The following is a 20563-nucleotide window of genomic DNA, read 5'->3' as shown; positions in this document are numbered from 1 at the left end:
ATAGATAAGAATTAAATTTAGGTGTAAAACGTTAAAAAGCTTCTAAATGCTAATTGGAAAGTAAACAGTGATGGTTTTATTCATTCTAAATAAACCTTTTGTACAAAATCCGGCATATAGATTAGAAAAATAATTTTAATGAAAATCGTAGCTACTATCCGTTTAACTATTAAAAAATCATGTTTTTATTAAGTCATAGATTTTTCAATTTTTAAATACATGTACATTTAAGATAAAAGCAAAGAGATCTGCCGAGAAGATACATTAAGTTTCATAATACTAAATGATTGTAAAACAAAGGCTTGATTTAAATGTTCTAATATCCATCAATTCTACAGCAATGCTGACATTTTCCTCATTCAGTTTCTCAATGAAGCACTTAACAGTACTTTATGATCAAAGCATTTACAAATAGTCATTTTCAGTATATAATATTGAATATGTAGGAAAATGGAAAACAATAATAAATGAGATTCTATTCAAGATACATAAAAGAGATTCTATTCAAGATACATAAAAGGAAAAGTTAAACAAAAGTATGGCTTGTGTTTGACAAAATGTCACACTAAACATGTCAGTATAAATCATCTGGTTTCTCTTGGTAACTCAAAATTCAATAAAAAAACATTTATTCACAGAAATAATCATAGGAACACCGTAGTTTTGAAATGTAATATATACAAACATTTCAGTAACATTTTATTTTATTTTTTTTACACCCAAGTACAATCAAGCATGGGTTTAACTTGACTAAAAACATGAAAATTGATAAAAAAAACAACAAAATTCTCAAGATATTTTTAAGATCCAAATGCTACTTAATTTTGGATATTTGCAATATTTATGTTAATAATTGACAAAATTTATCACTATTCAAACTTACTTTATATTTTAGAATTAATGAATTTTGTTAAATTTTCAATTTTAATAATGATTGGCCAAGTTTGTTTCAAAACTAGGCAAGTGTTTTAAGAGAAACAGGCTTATATCTTCTTATTTTATGTTATTTAGAATCTTTGAGATTAAAGACAAAAGACCCAAAATGATGAGAAATGTTTACTGTAAACATCAGCAAGGTGAGGTAAAATACCAGGAAAATATTTGATTTTAACCAAAACTTTATAAGGCCCTACATAACCAGTGTTATATAATAGAAAACCAATATCAAATATGCACAACATTCATATCAATATGAAGAATTACAACAGAAATACAACAGAAACTTATAGATTTTTAAAGCAGTTATGCTATGGTCAAAATATAAAGACAAGAAAAGCACACAAAGTTGAATTTAAATTTGATATTTAAGTAGCTATGTTTTCCATGAAAGTCATTTTTTTAAACCTAAAAACAATGTTCAAAACTGTTATAGATGTATGGAATAAACACTTTGAAATAAATACAGGTGTACAAGTTTTGACTACAAATGTGACTTTAAATGAAATAATCAGCATAAAGACATACAAACCATATATTTTTTTTGCAATCAATATTTTATTTATGGCATTTTAGAACTGATATGACACCATCAGCTAAATAATTCAGAAGACTTTTCTGAAGCCATTGACACAATGTTTTTATAAACACTGAGAGCAGTAACATTTAGATCAAGCCTGACTAAAATAATACAATGTCATGTTTAAAAGGCATTTTATGTTCATATATTTGTTCATAAAATTGTACATTTTCTCTTGGATTTTTCTTTTTTTCTGATCTTTCCATTGTTTTGTTTACTAGCTTCCATCTTTCTTGACCTTATTTCCCTCATTAGATCATAAAATACCTGAAATTACAAGAAAATGCAAAAATAACCAATTAAACAAGAAAGATGTGATCAATTATTGTCAATGTGTAATTCATGTTTCACTCATCAAAAATTCAGTTTTACAAATCAGTATTCAGTGGTTATGGCTTGTTGTTGTATATCATATTTGTTTTTCGTTCATTGTTTTGTATATAAAACAGGTCGTTAATTTTCTCGTTTGAATTGCTTTAAATCTGTCATTTTTGGGCCTTTAATAGCTGACTATGCCGTATGGGTTTTGCTCATTGTTGAAGGCCATACAGTGACCTATAGTTGTTAACTTCTAAAGTCATTTGGTCTCTGGTGTAGAGTTGTCTCATTGGCAATCATATCACATCTTCTTATTTTCATATTAAGTTGAACGGGGGAAAACTTCTTTTTTAGTTTGTCAACCACTAAGTAAAATAATATGTTTTCAAAGCATCATAACAGAACTCTTGGGGTCAAAGACCATAAATAATTGTTTTGCAAATGTCATTAGATTTTAGGTAGTTCAAAATAATTCCCAGTATTCAAAATTAGTTCAACCTATCTTAGGTTTTTCCCCCAATTTTTGTTAAAAAATCGTGCCTTTGACCTATCTTCCCTAACAACTAATAGTGCGGGAAATACGGTATAAATAATTACCAGATGATTTTTTTTTTATATAACAGCACAACTAGTTATTCCTCTGATGAAAAACAACAAAAAATAGTTTGTTATTTCTCAGTCTCATGAAATATTTGTCTCATATACATCCACAACATTAAGTCAAAAAAGCTAGACCAATTGTCTAATAAAAATCAAGACTTTAAAGTCCATGAAAAACTGTTTGGTCAAATTTTTGCTAAATATTTACTTTTTGAATTACTGTATGTCATAGAAGAATATACATCACTGAACTATGAGAATTGTTTTACAATTTCCTGTCAGATTTCTACTGCATACAATGGAATTGACTCATATATGGTAGTACGTGAAAGTTTTCCCTCAATGATTTATCTGTCATATACTTGATGTTACCCATACACATATCACAGAAATCAATAAAATATATATTACTAGGTCATCAAACTTGTTTTAAATTAATGAATAGTTTGTTTAATCAGTTTTAAACAATGAAAATGAGGCTAAGAACCACAGAAATATGCCAAAAGGAAAACTTCAAACCATAATGCATTTGTATACAAGATATGAAGTACTTAAGTCTTTTACCTACTGAAATTAAAAAAAAATATGCTACTGCCACCAGATTAGCATATGTATGTTGAGGAACAAAACTGTAACCTCCAAAAAGCCTGCATATTGCTCACCTGGTATCTATACATAAAAACATATGTATATGTAAGATTTAAAAAATAAGCATGGTGCTTTTGCAGTACAAATTTGTTACCAGTTATCTTTAAAAACTCCAGAAATAAAAGATGCTTTCATAAACCATGAAATTTGAAACCCATGAGGAAAAGTACTTCCACACATTATCAGCATCTAGTGGGGACAGAGTGTGACTCATATTCTGATGATGACATAATGCAAGGTGAGCTAAGCAAAGTGCTTGTGAGCATTGACAGTAAAGATTGCTTTCATTTTGCAATGTGAACTTAAAATTAAACATTGAATAAGCTAATTGGAACACATTTGAATTGGAGTTATCTTCCTTTGATCATAATTATAGATGAAAGTCAACTTTATTGGAACAGATAGACTTATACATCATCCACAGCTTCTGTAATTATGCTCCCTCTATTATAGTAGAGGGGCATTCATGTCCATCCCATATCAGGTTAAAGTCCTTAATTAAAGTAGTTTACCATGAAGTTGTAGGCACAGTACAAATTTAGTCAAATGTGTTTTTATGGAAAATTTTAGATTTAATTAAAACACTACTTTCAAGACAAACATTATAAAGCTTACATACATCAATAAAATTTATTTTACAAATAGAAATTTCCATTAAAACAATAAAAAAGAAAAGAAGAGTTCCAATGTCCCCCGCGTTGCACATATTCTATCTGTCCAAGGGCAATAACTTAAAAAATTTTGTTTTTTTAAATTTCTTGGAGAAATGAAGGCTTGAGAGCAAATGCAATGCAATTTCTAAAATAAATAATGTTTCCAAGGGGCATAACTCTTTTAAAAATAATGGATATGCACTGATTTGTGAACTTGTCCAAGATATTGCTGAAATACATGTAAACCTATGATACAAGTTTCAAAAAAATCTGGCAAGCATTGTACATGTGAAAGCGCTAACAATGCAATTTTCCATATAATTAATATTTCCAAGGACCATAACTCTTTTAAAAATAATTGATATTGCTGATATTAACCTATAGACTAGTATAAGTTTTATCAAAATCTGGCAAGATTTGTACATGTGAGAGCCCTTACAAGGCCATTTTCCAAGGGCATAACTCTTTTAAAAAAAGTCGATCAACCACCATTATAGAACTTGTCCGAGATATTGTACCCGTGAGAGCGCTAACAAGACCGGATGGACGGACGCTCGGTATTTCTATGTCCCCTGCAAAAGCGTGCACGGGGGGACCAAAAAATGATTACAGCTCTGAAAAAATGTTTAAAATTTTGGCCATTTTAGCTTGTTATTCAGCTGAATTCAGGGCCATAACTCATGAATATCCTTAAATTGCCTATTGCTGTACATGTTAATTTAGTGTACTAAAATGGCATAATCAAAGGATGAAAAGACAGATGCCAGTAACATAAAATCCACTGTCATGACTGTTAAAGAGCAAGGTAGGGTGTGAGATATAAGATAATCATGATAATATATAAATAGATATGAATAAAAGATCATGATGTACGGTATACATCAATGAGATGGCAACCTAAAACAAAATAAGACATGCATATATTTCTATTTTGTGATGAAAATAATAAAATGGTGTATGGTTGACAAGTACACAGGAAAACAAAGGATACCAGTATTATTATAATTGCATAATTATTGTGTGCATTATAAGGTCTGTGTAATAAGTAGTACATATAAAATTACACATTGTGACTAATAAGCAATTTAATGGATGTCATACATATATCTTCTGAAATTAAACCTAATAAATATACAAGTTAGTGTGTGCATCTCAATTTCCTATGTGATATTGGCAATTGAACAGTTAGACGTGTAATTTTATCAGTAACAGCCAAATTTACACATAGCTCATTTATAATGGTAGATACGGTAAAGTTTTGACCACAATCTTCGGTTAACTGAACTGGAACATTTCTCTGTTTACTCTGCATGCAAAAGGTGCATGGTAAAATATGTGGAATGGTGTGTTTTCAAGCAAACGGATGTTGCTGGGGAAAAAATGAAATGCTGTCAGCTAAATAATTGGGATGGTAGGATTAATGGAAATTAAAAAATAACAAACCTTAATTTTGATAACTGGTGGTCAGTACATTAACATTTTGTGTTTACAATTGAAAAAGACCAAACAAAAATATAAAATAAAATAGAACCTTTATTTTTGATTGCAATACATGTATGTGAAATTTGTGTTTACAATATTCTCAAGCTTAGCAAAATGTCAATGTTTTTTTGTTGTTTTTTTTGGGGCATTTTTATTGAAGAATGCAACATTTCTGCTGATTTTTAATTTCTTTTTGCTCATCTGTATCAGCTTTAAGTTTTGGAACATTTGAAGATTTCAGAGAAGCAGATTTCTTGTAAGATAATGTATTTGACTTTCCACCAGCTCGTGGGTTCAACTTAGCTTTGTTCATGATGCGCAATAAATCATAAAAAGCCTGCAAACAAAAAAAATCAATGAAGAAATTAGCACAGAGATGCTTTACTAAATGTTAGTTAAGAAAACAGTTAATGTGTTTTCAGTCTCCTGTCATAGAATAATTCACAGGACAGAGGGAAATTGGCTTGGATATTTGTATTCACATATTCATGTATTGATAAAAAGCACTAGAACCAAACTTCCTGTTTCATTTTTTTAAAAGTTTTTAAATGTACTGTAATTTCAATCAATTTATGAAATAGTAAACTATAAATACTACATCTAATAAAAATAAACTGTTGACACAGAGTTTGTCTCAGTTTATAATTTTGATATAATTTTGATAATAAAATGTTGAAATTTACATAGAACTACTTTAACATGTAATTCATTTATGCAAAATACTCAAGTGAATGAACCATGACTGAAGGTACAGGGCCACATAATTTCTGAGATACAAGATATGTCAATGCTAATACAACTGCATACTAAATATCATTGACATATCATAAGTGCTTTCCCTTAAACTGACCTAATCACAAACTTTAACATGTAAACTATGCAAAAGTTTAAAAGTCAATAGACCATAACTGAGGGGGCAGTGCCAAATAATCTCCACAGAAATAAGATGTGCCAATGCTTATACAACTGCATACCATATATCATTGATTTATCATTAGTGGTTCCCCTTAAATTGATCTAATCACAAATGATAATTCAGACACTACTTTTTAAAGCAATATTTCTTATATGATTTACAGAGCAGTTTTTCTTATGGCTCAATGGACTTCTGGATAAAGGTGATAAATAAATAATGTTCATTGTGTGTTTTGCATTTTTGATGATTATAAATCATTACATTCATTTACAGTTTGAATCATGACTAAAATATTTCAACTGATTTCTATTCTGTACAGAAATGATTAAATCTAAAATCAAATTTTAAATTTAAGCATTGAAAAAGATCATGCTTTGCTGCACTGTTCATTAAGTATCTGTAGGAAATCTACTCCAAAGTACAGGGGCCAATATTACATTGTAAGAAGGCATGATTTCTGTATCAGTATATAAGTACACCGAGCAGGCTAAAAGCAATCTTGGATACAGTGCCCAGTATTATTTGGCCCCTTTTTGGTCTTTAATTCCTAAACAGTTAGGACAATGACCCCTAAAATCAATCCCAACCTTCCTTTTGAGGTATGGAACCTTGTGGTACAATTTCATAGAGATCCATACATTTATACACAAGTTACTGTCCTGAAACTAGAAAAATGCTTGTTTTTGGTCCCTTTTTGGTCCCTAATTCCTAAACAGTTAGAAAAAATACCCCTAAAATCAATCCTTTTCAGGTATGGAACCTTGTGGCACAATTTCATAGAGATCCATACACTTATAATTAAGTTATTGTCTGGAAACCAAATGTCTTTGAATGACGTTATACCATTATATGACCGCAAAAGTTTTGTGGTGTATAAAAACAGCTTCTATTAATATTTTTACAATCCAATTACTTTGCAGTTGCTAATTTTACATTTCTCAAAAGAAACCTGCAGCTGCATGAATAAAATTTGACATGAAATCAATGTTGTATATATATATTATACACCCTGTTTAATTAGTGATTATACAACCTATAACATCAGTGATCATAGAGTGCTGATATCAGTAAACTGAGGATGATAGAAACACCCTGTGCAGAGTTTATCTATAAACTTCATTGGAAGCAGATGTTTAAACAAACATTAATAATAACAAAAAATTCTATCAAATACCTAAATATTTGCTGAAATTCATCCATAATTATGTTTTTTTCTGTCTCTATGTTCTATACATTCTGCTTTATAACACAATTAATCTAGTCTATCACTACTATCAATTCCAAATTATAAATTTCGCCACATTAAAAGGTAGCCCATTTCATCTTAAACAAATCAAAAACCAGAAATTGCATTCAAATGTCTTTAGTATGCAAAAACAGAGATGAGGAGTATACATCAATAAGGCAAAAACTAAAAATCACAAAACATCAAAAGACAAGAGTTCAACAACTGTCTGCAACAATATACCGGTACAAATTTCTTTATAATTTGTCAGCAAGCTCATAATAAGTTTAGAAACTAGAGGCTCTCAAGAGCCTGTGTCGCTCACCTGATTCTACTTTGGTTTTGGAAATCATGTGAGGCCAAATTTGGTTTAATATTGGCCCTGTAATTTAATAAAAAATCCTGGTGGCCATCTTGAACAGTAAATCAGCAACAAAGTAACAACACTTCATCAGCACCTCATAAGAAACATTTATGCCATGTTTGGCTTCATTCCATTCAGTGCACCTCTAGAAGAAGCATTTGTATGTATTTCCAATAGGGTCTTATGTTAAAGGAAGTCCCCTGCTGGCAGCCATCGTGGATGAAGGATCAGCTTCAAAGTAACAACACTTAGTCAGCACCTCATAAGGATCATTCATGCATGTTTGGTTTCAATCCATTCAGTCAGTGGTTCTCTAAAAGAAGACATTTGTATGTATTGTCCATAGGGTCCTTTGTTAAACACTGTCCCCAGCTGGTGGCCATCTTGGATGATGGATCGGCTTCAAAGTAACAACACTTGGTCAGCACTTCATAAGGAACATTCATGCCATGTTTGGTTTCATTCCATTCAGTGGTTCTCTAAAAGAAGACATTTGTATGTATTTCCCATAGGGTCCTTTGTTAAACCAAGTCCCCCCGCTGACGGCCATCTTGTATGATGGATCAGCTTCAAAGTAACAACACTTGGTCAGCACCTCAAAAGGAACATTCATGCCATGTTTGGTTTCATTCCATTCAGTGGTTCTTTAAAAGAAGACATTTGTATGTATTTCCCATAGGGTCCTATGTTAAACTAAGTCCCCCGCTGGCGGCCATCTTGGATGATGGATCGGCTTCAAAGTAACAACACTTGCTCAGCACCTCATAAGGAACATTCATGCCATGTTCGGTTTCATTCCATTCAGTGGTTCTCTAAAAGAAGACATTTGTAAATATTTCCAATAGGGTCCTATGTTAAAGGAAGTCCCCCGCAGATTCAATCTTGGATTATGGATCGGCTTCAAAGTAACAACACTTGGTCAGCACCTCATAAGGAACATTCATGCCATGTTTGGTTTCATTCCATTCAGTGGTTCTCTAAAAGAAGACATTTGTATGTATTTCCCATAGGGTCCTATGTTAAAGGAAGTCCCCCGCAAGCGGCTATCTTGGATTATGGATCGGCTTCAAAGTAACAACACTTGGTCAGCACCTCATAAGGAACATTCATGCCATGTTTGGTTTCATTCCATTCAGTGGTTCTCTAAAAGAAGACATTTGTATGTATTTCCCATAGGGTCCTATGTTAAACTAAGTCCCCCACTGGCGGCCATCTTGGATGATGGATCGGCTTCAAAGTAACAACACTTGGTCATCACCTCATAAGGAACATTCATGCCATGTTTGGTTCCATTCCATTCAGTGGTTCTCTAGAAGAAGTTCAAAATGTAAAAAGTTAATGACGACGAAGACGACAGACGCCAAGTGATGAGAAAAGCTCACTTGGCCCTTTGGCCCAGGTGAGCTAAAAAAGGAGGGTACTACTTTGGGAAATATTGGCCCTACAATCAAATGTATCTTAATAAATTACTACACATTTGGCTTAAAAAGTATCCTTTTCATGTTTTATATATCCATGAAATGAAAATTGAATTCAGTATCATGGCAAAATCAAACAAAATTCTGATGTTTTACAAATACATATTCCAAAATAATATAGAGTACAATGATTGTCTTGCATGAATTGTGTTTTGTTCTTATCTGTTTGCTAGCAAAAATTATTTTGTGCAAAACATGTTCTATGTTACTTTAATCAATTGCAAAACTACCCTGAAATTTGCTTTTTTTTAGCCCAAAGTAACAAATCTTTATTATGACTGCATTTTAATGATGTCACAATGAAAAAGAGTCATCATGCCATATCTATAGCTAACAGCTACATTTTCTGAAAGCTTTAATTCTGAAGTTAAAAAAATTGTGATTAATAATAGTAATTACACAATTTTGGTTTTCAGAGACTATGTAAGATCTGCCGTCAACACCATACTTCCAAATGGACATCATTAAGTCATAACTAAAAACAACTGCTGATGAGGCTTTCCATTTGGGACAGGCACATAAACATTTGGCAGGGTTAAACTATTTTATTTAAGAACTCAACCCTTTCCCTTTTTAGCAAGATCATTAAAATAAAAATTTGAAAGGGTTCCACAGAAACCAGTGTCTCGCCTACTTTCGCTGTTAGTCACAGGCTCAACAAAAACGGGGAAAAAGTTATTAAAAATTTTCCTCTAGATACTATCTTTTGATTTTATGAAGCTTCTATTCAAGTTTGGTAAAAATCCAGGATGGTTTATGAATCTAATAAATGTTTTAAAAACTTTAACTGCAGACTGTATGTAATGTTAACTGGAAGAAAAACTAAGTCCATTTATAAGTAATATACAGAAAAACAGGAAATAAATTTTTACAAAATTTCCTTCTAGATACTAGCTTATGATCATTAACAAGCTTTTCTCCAAGTTTGGTACAAATCCAGGATAGTTTAAGAAAGTTATTAAAATTTTAAAAACTTTAACCACAGAGTGAATGTAATGTTAACTGGCAGAAAAAATAAGTCCATTTATAAGTAAAATACGGATAAACAGGATTTTTTTTTTACAAAATTTACTTCTGGATACTATCTTATGATCATAAACAAGCTTCTGTCCAAGTTTGGTACAAATCCAGGATAGTTTAAGAAAGTTATTAAAATTTCAAAAACTTTAACCACAGAGTGAATATTTGTGGACGCCGACGACGGAATGTATGATCGCTACTGATATTCCCTTATCTTTTTGATAGACAAAAAATACTCTCTAAATGGAAGTATGTTTTAATGGCATATTATATTCATTCTATCAAATGTATCTAGTATCTATCTGTTATTAACAGGGTTAATATTTGATCTAAAATTTATTACCTTATCTACATTAGCCCTGGTTTTAGCCGAAGTTTCTACATATGGAACTTTCCATTGTTGTGATCGTTGTTGGGCTTCCTCAACAGGAACTTGTCGTTTTTCTTCTAGATCAGCTTTGTTCCCAACCAACAGAAAAGGAATGCTGTCGTCACTTTTATCACTATTCACATTTTTAACACGTAAAATTTGCTCCCTAAAAATTGAAAACTATTTATTTAAAATTAGCCTGATTCATACATAAATAGAGGTAAAAAAAAGTGCATACTATTTGTGTAGGGTAGCCCTATACACAATGAATTACTTCTTGTAGAGCATTTGTTTGTATAACATTTTGGGCATAAATTAAAATAAGTAAATTTATCTATAATCTGTAAACTATGATGAATCATTATCAGTTGCATAGCTTCTATTATGTGTCTGAGGCAGTTCTCAAGATCTTTGATATATAAATAAGCAAAACTTTAATTCTTGTAGGTAAGCAAGGGTCAGTTGAACCCTGACCAAAGGACATGTACACCTTACAATCATTCCATAAACCAAATATAGTTGACCTATTGCTTAAAGCATCTGAGTAACAAACTGAACCAGGAAAACTTAATTGTTGATCACTGATCTATTTAATAATGTCAAGGTGAAGTGAACCCTGTCTGACAGACATGTAGACCTTTCAATGATTTTATATTCTTAATATAATTATCCTTTTACTCATAATTGAGATAAACTGTTATCACAGAGATATGTCTCACCTTTTTGTAATTTTGATAATGCAAATGTTGAATTTAAAATAGCAATACTTTATAAACATGTAAGTTATGCAAATATTCAAAGTCGATGAACCATGACTGAAGGTACATGGCTAAACAATCTCCATGGAATGAGATGTGCCAATGCTAATACAACTGCATACCAAATACCATTGACTTATTATAAGTCGTTCCCTTTAAACAAACCTAAACACAAACATTAACTTGTAAACTGTGTAAAAGTTTCAAAGTCAATGAACCATGATCAGGGGTGGGGCTATATAATCTCCATGGAAACGATACTTGCAAATGCCAATACATTTGCATAACAAATATCATTGACTTAACATTAGCAGTTCATCTTAAACTGATCTAATCACCAACTAATACATGTAAACTAAGCAAAAGTTTCAAAGTCAATAGACCATGACTGAGGGGGCAGGGCCAAATATTCTCCATGGAAATGAGATGTGCTAATGCTTATACAACTGAACACCAATTAACCAATTAACATTGGCCTACCACTAATGGTTCCCCTTGAACTGACCTAATCACAAACTAATACATGTTAACTTAGCAAAATTTTCAAAGTCTATAGACCATGACTAAGGGGGCAGAGCCAAATATTATAATCTCCATGGAAATAAGATATGCCAATGCTTATACAACTGCATACCAAATATCATTGACCTACCACTAGTGGTTCCCCATAAATTGACCTAATCACAAACTAATACATGTAAACTATGAAAAGTTTCAAAGTCAATAGACCTTGACTGAGGGGGCGGGGCCAAATAATCTCCATGGTAATGAGATGTGCCAATGCTAATACAACTGCATACCAAATATCATTGACCTACCACTAGTGGTTCACCATGAACTAGACCTAATCACAAACTAATACATTGTTGACGCCACCGACGCCGGAAACAGCATACCTATGTCTTGCTTTTTGACTCCGTCAAGGCAAGACAAAAATCACTTATTAAGGTAGTCCCTGAACCATGAATATAGGTCAAGGATAAGTGACATATAAAAGTTGGAAACTTCAGAACATGATAACCTTATTCAAGATATGAAATAATGTATCCAGGTCTTCTACCTCCCTAAATATAAAGCTTTATACTAATAGTTTACACAGCTGCTGCCGGATTGGCATTTCTATGTCTCTCAGTCTAAGACTTTCTTCACAGGCCTTACAATGAATCAGTTTGAAGTTGCATCATTTGTCACATTTGAGTTTTTTTTTATTTATTTGTGTATACAATAACAACTCTACTGTTGAATCAGCTTTTTCATAGGAATCTTGCAGGTTAAAATGAAGTAATTATTTATATAGGCGACAATGGTAGCCTTTTTAGGTTCTGCGTTTTCGCTGTGAAAGATCTGTTGAAAAACTGTCAAATTCTGAATTTTTAACACCTTTGGGTGTGAATAAAACTGCAAAACACATATGGTGCCGCAGCTTTTTTGATAGAAAAACTGCATTTTTTAAGGGTACTCTATGGGAATTTTCAAAATAGTATGAATGAAGAACACCCTTGCTTAATTTTGCAAAGAAAATTTGGCTCATCACAGAGAGTTTCCTCCAAATTTCTCGCTATTTCTACACCAATAACCAACATTCATTTCTCACTATTTCAATTTTGTTTTCTAATAAACAGGGCAGCAGAAAATAAATTTACTTCTACCTATTATCTTGGATGTAAAAACTAGGTGGCACCAGTAATCTTTAATTACTTCCTTTTAACCTGCAATTGTTTGCTTTAATTTTCATTAAAATGTTATTTCATCATTCCATTAATTTGTTTCACACTTGTTTTTCAAATCTTTAAAACTACATTAACCAAAGAACTACTTTAATTTATCTAAAATCTGTAAACTATGATGAATCATTATCAGTTGCATAGCTTCTATTATATCTCTGAAGCAACTGCCTCACAAGATCACATATATAAATAAGCAAAACTTTAATTCTTGCAGGTACACAAGCCAAACAAAATTCTGATCCCTATTACCAGGACTCTTCTCCTGAAATGATTTTTCTCACTAGAAATAAGAGTTTTACTATATTACTCACAAGTATAAAACCATATATAAAATACAATGACAATATTAAACTGAACATGTTTTGTGGAACTTATGACTACCGGTACTAAACATTCATGTACCAAATCCTATCGAATAATTAGAAACTTTCAGATGAGAACACATGTAGAGAATTAACATAAATATCTAACATCTATATAGCAGGTGGGTAAACATCAGAATTTCAAGATAAGAACAAGCAATGTAATTTTTACACATCGACTTTCTTACTTAATATAATTCATAAACATAAACAGTCTTTCTCCTAAATAAATGGTCCTTGAAGGAGGAATATCATTGTGACCTTCATATCTTGTCATTAAATTCCCTTCTTTAGTATACATTGTTGTAAAAAACAAAGTATGAAGTAAAAGAGTTATTAAACTGTCAATGAAATTGCAATAATAGCAAAAAGCTTCAATCCTTTCAAAATTACGTTTGTTTTGTTGAAAAATGAAAATGATGATATAACCTGGACACAGCTTTTTTCAAACATCTTGAAGTTCAGTAACTACTTGAAAGAAGCTGTATACTTTATTCAGCATGGACCACAAAAACCAGGTCATGGAAAATGGGCATATGCCAAACTGAACTTCAGAATACAAGGCATCTGTATAATACAAGATATGATGTGTCCAGGTCTTTTACAACATACAAAGCTTCAATACAAATAGTTTACAGTCATTACTGCTGTATTTGACTTCCTATGTCTCTCATTCTGCAACTTTTGTCACAGGAAAGACAAATATCCATTAGATTACCTTTTTTCATACCAATTACCTAAATGTGATATGACCCCCCACATTGTATTAAAGAACATTCTGAGCCAGTTTTTAAAAGTGCTAGTTCACAAGGTTATAGTCTGCAGCAACCAAGACACAATATTTTGACCTGAGGCTAACCAGGAAGACACACAATATTTTGAACTCAAGCTAACCAGTTTTTGCTCTTACTCCTAAATGCTAGTCTACTTGCATAATGAATATCAGCAAGTACCAATTTTTATTTTTGATTTGACTGGCTATTGAACCAGCAATCTCACAAACAAGGCAGATATTTTGTGCTGCTCCACAAAACAATCAAGGCTGATATTTCGTACTGCTTCACATTTTCTTTCAAAATGAAAACATATAAATCTGTATGTCAAACTTGTTTTGTTTTAGGCCTGTGTTATTATATAAATTTGATTTCCTATATAAAAACTTATTTCCTCATTACATGCTTGAAGGAAATGAATATTGATAAGAAATCCTTTATGCATAGTGCACAACAACAAAAATAGTAACATTTTATTATCAAAACATAGGCTTTCTATCCTTTTTCAATATAGCAAAAGTACTATTTGATCAGCTTACATGTAAAACATCCTTGGCCAAAGGCCATATGTTCAGACACTGAATAAGCTTCATCAACATGTATACCTTTATGGAACTCCAAAATTTATTAAAAGATAATTATATGAAATAAAATGCTTCGCTGAGCGCAGCTGGATACGACCGCAGAGGTCCAACCCTGAACAGTTGGGGCAAAAATGGACACAATATTCGCGCTTGATATAGGTCTGAATTTGGATTGTAAATAGATAATTGACACATAACAGAATAACTGTAGTTCAAAGTACTTAGAATTGGTTGTATGATTTGAATTTATATTCAATTTTTTGCTTTTGTGCAATACACTATGCTGTTTCGAATTGACCCCCCCCCCCCCCAAAAAAAAAATGTATCCCCCTTTTTTTTTGCTTTTGTGCAATACACTATGATGTTGCATATTGACCCCCCCCCCCCCCCCTCAAATTTTTTTTTTCACCCAACCCCTTTTTTTTTTTGCAAAAAAAAATATTATTTGAAGAAATTTTCTTTTTAATTTCTGAAATCTGTAATGAGAAAAAAAAAAGTGTTCCCCCCTCACCTTTTTCCAAAAAAAAATTCTTTCCCTCAAGATATGGTCATTATCTCAATTCAAATTTCCAATGGAGTTTGCAACCATAATTACCCATTTAAATACATCATAAAAGTCTTAAAATAGAAAATGACATACATAATCATGTCTAAAAATAATATATCTTTAATCAGCATTTTTATTAGTAACTTCTAAAAATAAATTGAAAGCTTATCACCTCAAGACAATACAAAATTTCTTTATACATAATTTTAAAGCAGTGTAAGGGAGGTAATCCAAATTTAACATTGTACTTAAAAGTGATTGTCCATTAACAAGAAAACCCTTGTTTTTAAACGAATTGAGCCATTACCCCCCAAAGCCAATCCTAACCATCCCTTTGTGGTATGGAAACTTGTTGTACAATTTCAGAGAGATCCATTCACCGTTCCACAAGTTATTGTCTAAAAACTAGAAAAATGCTTATTTGGGCCCCTTTTTTTGTCCCTCATTCCTAAACTGTTAGGACCATAACCCCCAAAATCAATCCCAACCTTCCTTTTGTGGTTATAAACCTTGTGTTTAAATTTCATAGCTTTCTATTTACTAATACTAAAGTTATTGTCCGGAAACCAGGTGTCTTCGGACGACGACGACAACAATGTTGACGACGACCTGATACCAATATACGACCACAAAAAATTTTTGCAGTCGTATAAAAACAATTTTTAATAAAACAATAATAAGTACAATTTTTTTCATTTTACATTTTCCATTGAAATGAGGTTAAATATGTTGAATAATATTGTTACTTACATATAGATTATTTCATGAAAAATTCATAAGAGGATCCACGGAACCCTTTGTCGACTACGATTGCTGCTGTCAGTGTTAAAGTATAATGTTGACTTAAAAAGTGAGTCCATTTATCAGTAAAATAAAGATTTTTAAAAAAAATCAAACTTTTTCTTTAGATGCTATTTTTTGGTCTTGAAGATGAGCTTCTGTACAAGTTTCATAACAATCCATGAAGGTTTACAAATTTATCATGTAAATTTTTTTCTATCCCAGACTGTCTTTAAATGTAAACTGTAAAAAATGAAGCCCATCTATCAGAAAAATACTAAAAATGAAAAAAATATATTTTCAAAGGTTTGCTTCAGACAGTATCTCTTAATCGTTAAAAAGCTACTGTCAAAGTTTCATAAAACTCTATGAACGTTTGACAAAGTAATTGATGTGTAACAAACTTTAACCCCAGACTGCATCTACTTGTTAACTTTAAAATAAAATGCTACGCTGGGCGCAGCTTGATACGACCGCAGAGGTCGAACCCTGAACAGTTGGGGCAAGTATGGACACAACATTCAAGCTTGATACAGCACTGAATTTGGATTGTGATTCAATATTTGACACAGCATAGGTTTCTGACACAGAATGAATGAGGTCTAAGAACTTAAAAATTTTAATTAACCTATTCAAACCATATCATTATTATTTGTTTTTATATATAAATCAGAAATAACCAATTTAAAATGGAAAACTTTAAAAGAAAAAATAGGAAAAATGGGGAAAAAAATCCCCCCCCCCATATTTTGAACCCCCTTATGATTCATCTACCCCAAAATCAATCCCAGCCTTCCCTTTGTGGTATGGTACCCTGCAGTACAATTTCAGAGAGATCCATACACTTGAACACAAGTTATTGTCTGGAAACTAGAAAAATGCTTGTTTTTTGGCCCCTTTTTGGCCCCAAATCCCTAAACGTTTAGGGCAATTACCCCCAAACTCAAACCCAGCTTTCCCTTTGTGATATAAAACCTTTGTAGTACAATTTCAAAAAGATCCATACACTTACACACAAGTTATTGTCCTGAAACTAGAACTAGAGGCTCTCAAGAGCCTGTGTCGCTCACCTGATTCTACTTTGGTTTTGGAAATCATGTAAAAATAGATTAAAATCATAACAGATACCCTAATAATGAGTGAGGCCAAATTTGGTTTAATATTGGTCCTGTAATTTAATAAAAAAAATCCTGGTGGCCATCTTGAACAGTAAATCGGCAACAAAGTAGCAACACTTAATCAGCACCTCATAAGAAACATTTATGCCATGTTTTGGTTTCATTCCATTCAGTGCACCTCTAGAAGAAGCATTTGTATGTATTTCCCATAGGGTCTTATGTTAAAGGAAGTCCCCCCATTGGTGGCCATCATGGATGAAGGATCAGCTTCAAAGTAACAACACTTGGTCAGCACCTCAAAAGAAACATGCATGCCATGTTTGGTTTCATTCCATTCAATGGTTCTCTAAAAGAAAACATTTGTACGTATTTCTCATAGGGTCCTATGTTAAACTAAGTCCTCCGCTGACGGCCATCTTAGATTATGGATCGGCTTCATAGTAACAACACTTAGTCAGCACCTCATAAGGAACATTCATGCCATGTTTGGTTTCATTGCATTCAGTGGTTCTCTAAAAGAAGACATTTGTATGTATTTCCCATAGGGTCCTATGTTAAACTAAGTCCCCCGCTGGCTGCCATCTTGGATAATGGATCAGCTTCAAAGTAACAACACTTGGTCAGCACCTCATAAGGAACATTCATGCCATGTTTGGTTTCATTCCATTCAGTGGTTCTCTAAAAGAAGACGTTTGTATGTATTTCCCATAGGGTCCTATGTTAAACTAAGTCCCCCGCTGGCGGCCATCTTGGATTATGGATTGATTTCAAAGTAACAACACTCGGTCAGCACCTCATAAGAAACATTCATGCCATGTTTGGTTTCATTCCATTCAGTGGTTCTCTAAGAGAAGACCTTTGTATGTATTTCCAATAGGGTCCCATGTAAAACTTAGTCCCCCGCTGGCGGCCATCTTGGATTATGGATCGGCTTCAAAGTAACAACACTCGGTCAGCACCTCATAAGGAACATTCATGCCATGTTTGGTTTCATTCAATTCAGTGGTTCTCTAAAAGAAGACATTTGTATGTATTTCCCATAGGGTCCCATGTTAAACTAAGTCTCCCACTGGCGGCCATCTTGGATTATGGATCGGCTTCAAAGTAACAACACTCGGTCAGCACCTCATAAGGAACATTCATGCCATGTTTGGTTTCTTTCCATTCAGTGGTTCTCTAAAAGAAGACCTTTGTATGTATTTCCCATAGGGTCCCATGTTAAACTAAGTCCCCCGCTGGAGGCCATCTTGGATTATGGATCGGCTTCAAAGTAACAACACTCGGTCAGCACCTCATAAGGAACATTCATACCATGTTTAGTTTCATTCCATTCAGTGGTTCTCTAAAAGAAGACATTTGTATGTATTTCCCATAGGGTCCCATGTTAAACTAAGTCCCCCGCTGGCAGCCATCTTGGATTATGGATTGGCTTCAAAGTAACAACACTCGGTCAGCACCTCATAAGGAACATTCATACCATGTTTGGTTTCATTCCATTCAGTGGTTCTCTAAAAGAAGACCTTTGTATGTATTTCCCATAGGGTCCCATGTTAAACTAAGTCCCCCGCTGGCGGCCATCTTGGATTTTGGATTGGCTTCAAAGTAACAACACTCGGTCAGCACCTCATAAGAAACATTCATGCCATGTTTGGTTTCATTCCATTCAGTGGTTCTCTAAAAGAAGGCATTTGTATGTATTTCCCATAGGGTCCTATATTAAACTAAGTCCACAGCTGGCGGCCATCTTGGATGATGGATCCGCTACAAAGTAACAACACTTGGTCAGCACCTCATAAGGAACATTCATGCCATGTTTGGTTTCATTCCATTCAGTGGTTCTCTAAAAGAAGACATTTGTATGTATTTCCCATAGGGTCCTATGTTAAACTAAGTCCCCCGCTGGCGTCCATCTTGGATGATGGATCGGCTTCAAAGTAACAAAACTCGGTCAGCACCTCATAAGAAACATTCATGCCATGTTTGGTTTCATTCCATTCAGTGGTTCTCTAAAAGAAGACATTTGTATGTATTTCCCATAGGGTCCAATGTTAAACTAAGTCCACCGCTGGCGGCCATCTTTGATGATGGATCCGCTACAAAGTAACAACACTTGGTCAGCACCTCATAAGGAACATTCATGCCATGTTTGGTTTCATTCCATTCAGTGGTTCTCTAAAAGAAGTCATTTGTATGCATTTCCCATAGGGTCCTATGTTAAACTAAGTCCCCCGCTGGCAGCCATCTTGGATTATGGATTGGCTTCAAAGTAACAACACTCGGTCAGCACCTCATAAGGAACATTCATACCATGTTTAGTTTCATTCCATTCAGTGGTTCTCTAAAAGAAGACATTTGTATGTATTTCCCATAGGGTCCCATGTTAAACTAAGTCCCCCGCTGGCAGCCATCTTGGATTATGGATTGGCTTCAAAGTAACAACACTCGGTCAGCACCTCATAAGGAACATTCATACCATGTTTGGTTTCATTCCATTCAGTGGTTCTCTAAAAGAAGACCTTTGTATGTATTTCCCATAGGGTCCCATGTTAAACTAAGTCCCCCGCTGGCGGCCATCTTGGATTATGGATTGGCTTCAAAGTAACAACACTCGGTCAGCACCTCATAAGAAACATTCATGCCATGTTTGGTTTCATTCCATTCAGTGGTTCTCTAAAAGAAGGCATTTGTATGTATTTCCCATAGGGTCCTATGTTAAACTAAGTCCACAGCTGGCGGCCATCTTGGATGATGGATCCGCTACAAAGTAACAACACTTGGTCAGCACCTCATAAGGAACATTCATGCCATGTTTGGTTTCATTCCATTCAGTGGTTCTCTAAAAGAAGACATTTGTATGTATTTCCCATAGGGTCCTATGTTAAACTAAGTCCCCCGCTGGCGTCCATCTTGGATGATGGATCGGCTTCAAAGTAACAAAACTCGGTCAGCACCTCATAAGAAACATTCATGCCATGTTTGGTTTCATTCCATTCAGTGGTTCTCTAAAAGAAGACATTTGTATGTATTTCCCATAGGGTCCAATGTTAAACTAAGTCCACCGCTGGCGGCCATCTTTGATGATGGATCCGCTACAAAGTAACAACACTTGGTCAGCACCTCATAAGGAACATTCATGCCATGTTTGGTTTCATTCCATTCAGTGGTTCTCTAAAAGAAGTCATTTGTATGCATTTCCCATAGGGTCCTATGTTAAACTAAGTCCCCCGCTGGCGGCCATCTTGGATGATGGATCGGCTACAAAGTAACAACACTTGGTCAGCACCTCATAAGGAACATTCATGCCATGTTTGGTTTCATTCCATT

General features: G+C 33.5%; 1 protein-coding gene and 1 long non-coding RNA gene across 3 annotated transcripts in view; one reads left to right on the top strand and one right to left on the bottom strand.

Moving 5' to 3' along the window:
- Positions 1-20563, top strand: part of LOC127728560 (uncharacterized) — a 173566-nt gene that overhangs the window by 150259 nt on the left and 2744 nt on the right. The window lies entirely within an intron of this gene.
- LOC127728543 (ras-related protein Ral-A-like) overlaps positions 495-20563 on the bottom strand; it is a 31366-nt gene continuing 11297 nt past the window's right edge. Inside the window, exons 4-5 of one of the 2 annotated variants that reach the window (XM_052235991.1) lie at positions 10564-10756; positions 495-1783 (exon numbers count right to left, since the gene is read on the bottom strand). In XM_052235991.1, coding sequence (XP_052091951.1) covers positions 1670-1783; positions 10564-10756 — 307 coding nt within the window. In that variant the 3' untranslated portion in view covers positions 495-1669. Of the gene's footprint in view, positions 1784-5250; positions 5555-10563; positions 10757-20563 lie in introns of those variants that run through there. The other variant, XM_052235990.1, reaches the window with a different exon arrangement.

This window comes from Mytilus californianus, unplaced genomic scaffold (genome assembly GCF_021869535.1).
Source record: "Mytilus californianus isolate M0D057914Y unplaced genomic scaffold, xbMytCali1.0.p SCAF_2, whole genome shotgun sequence".
Classification (NCBI taxonomy): domain Eukaryota; kingdom Metazoa; phylum Mollusca; class Bivalvia; order Mytilida; family Mytilidae; genus Mytilus; species Mytilus californianus.
This window is presented reverse-complemented; position numbering and strand designations above follow the sequence as displayed.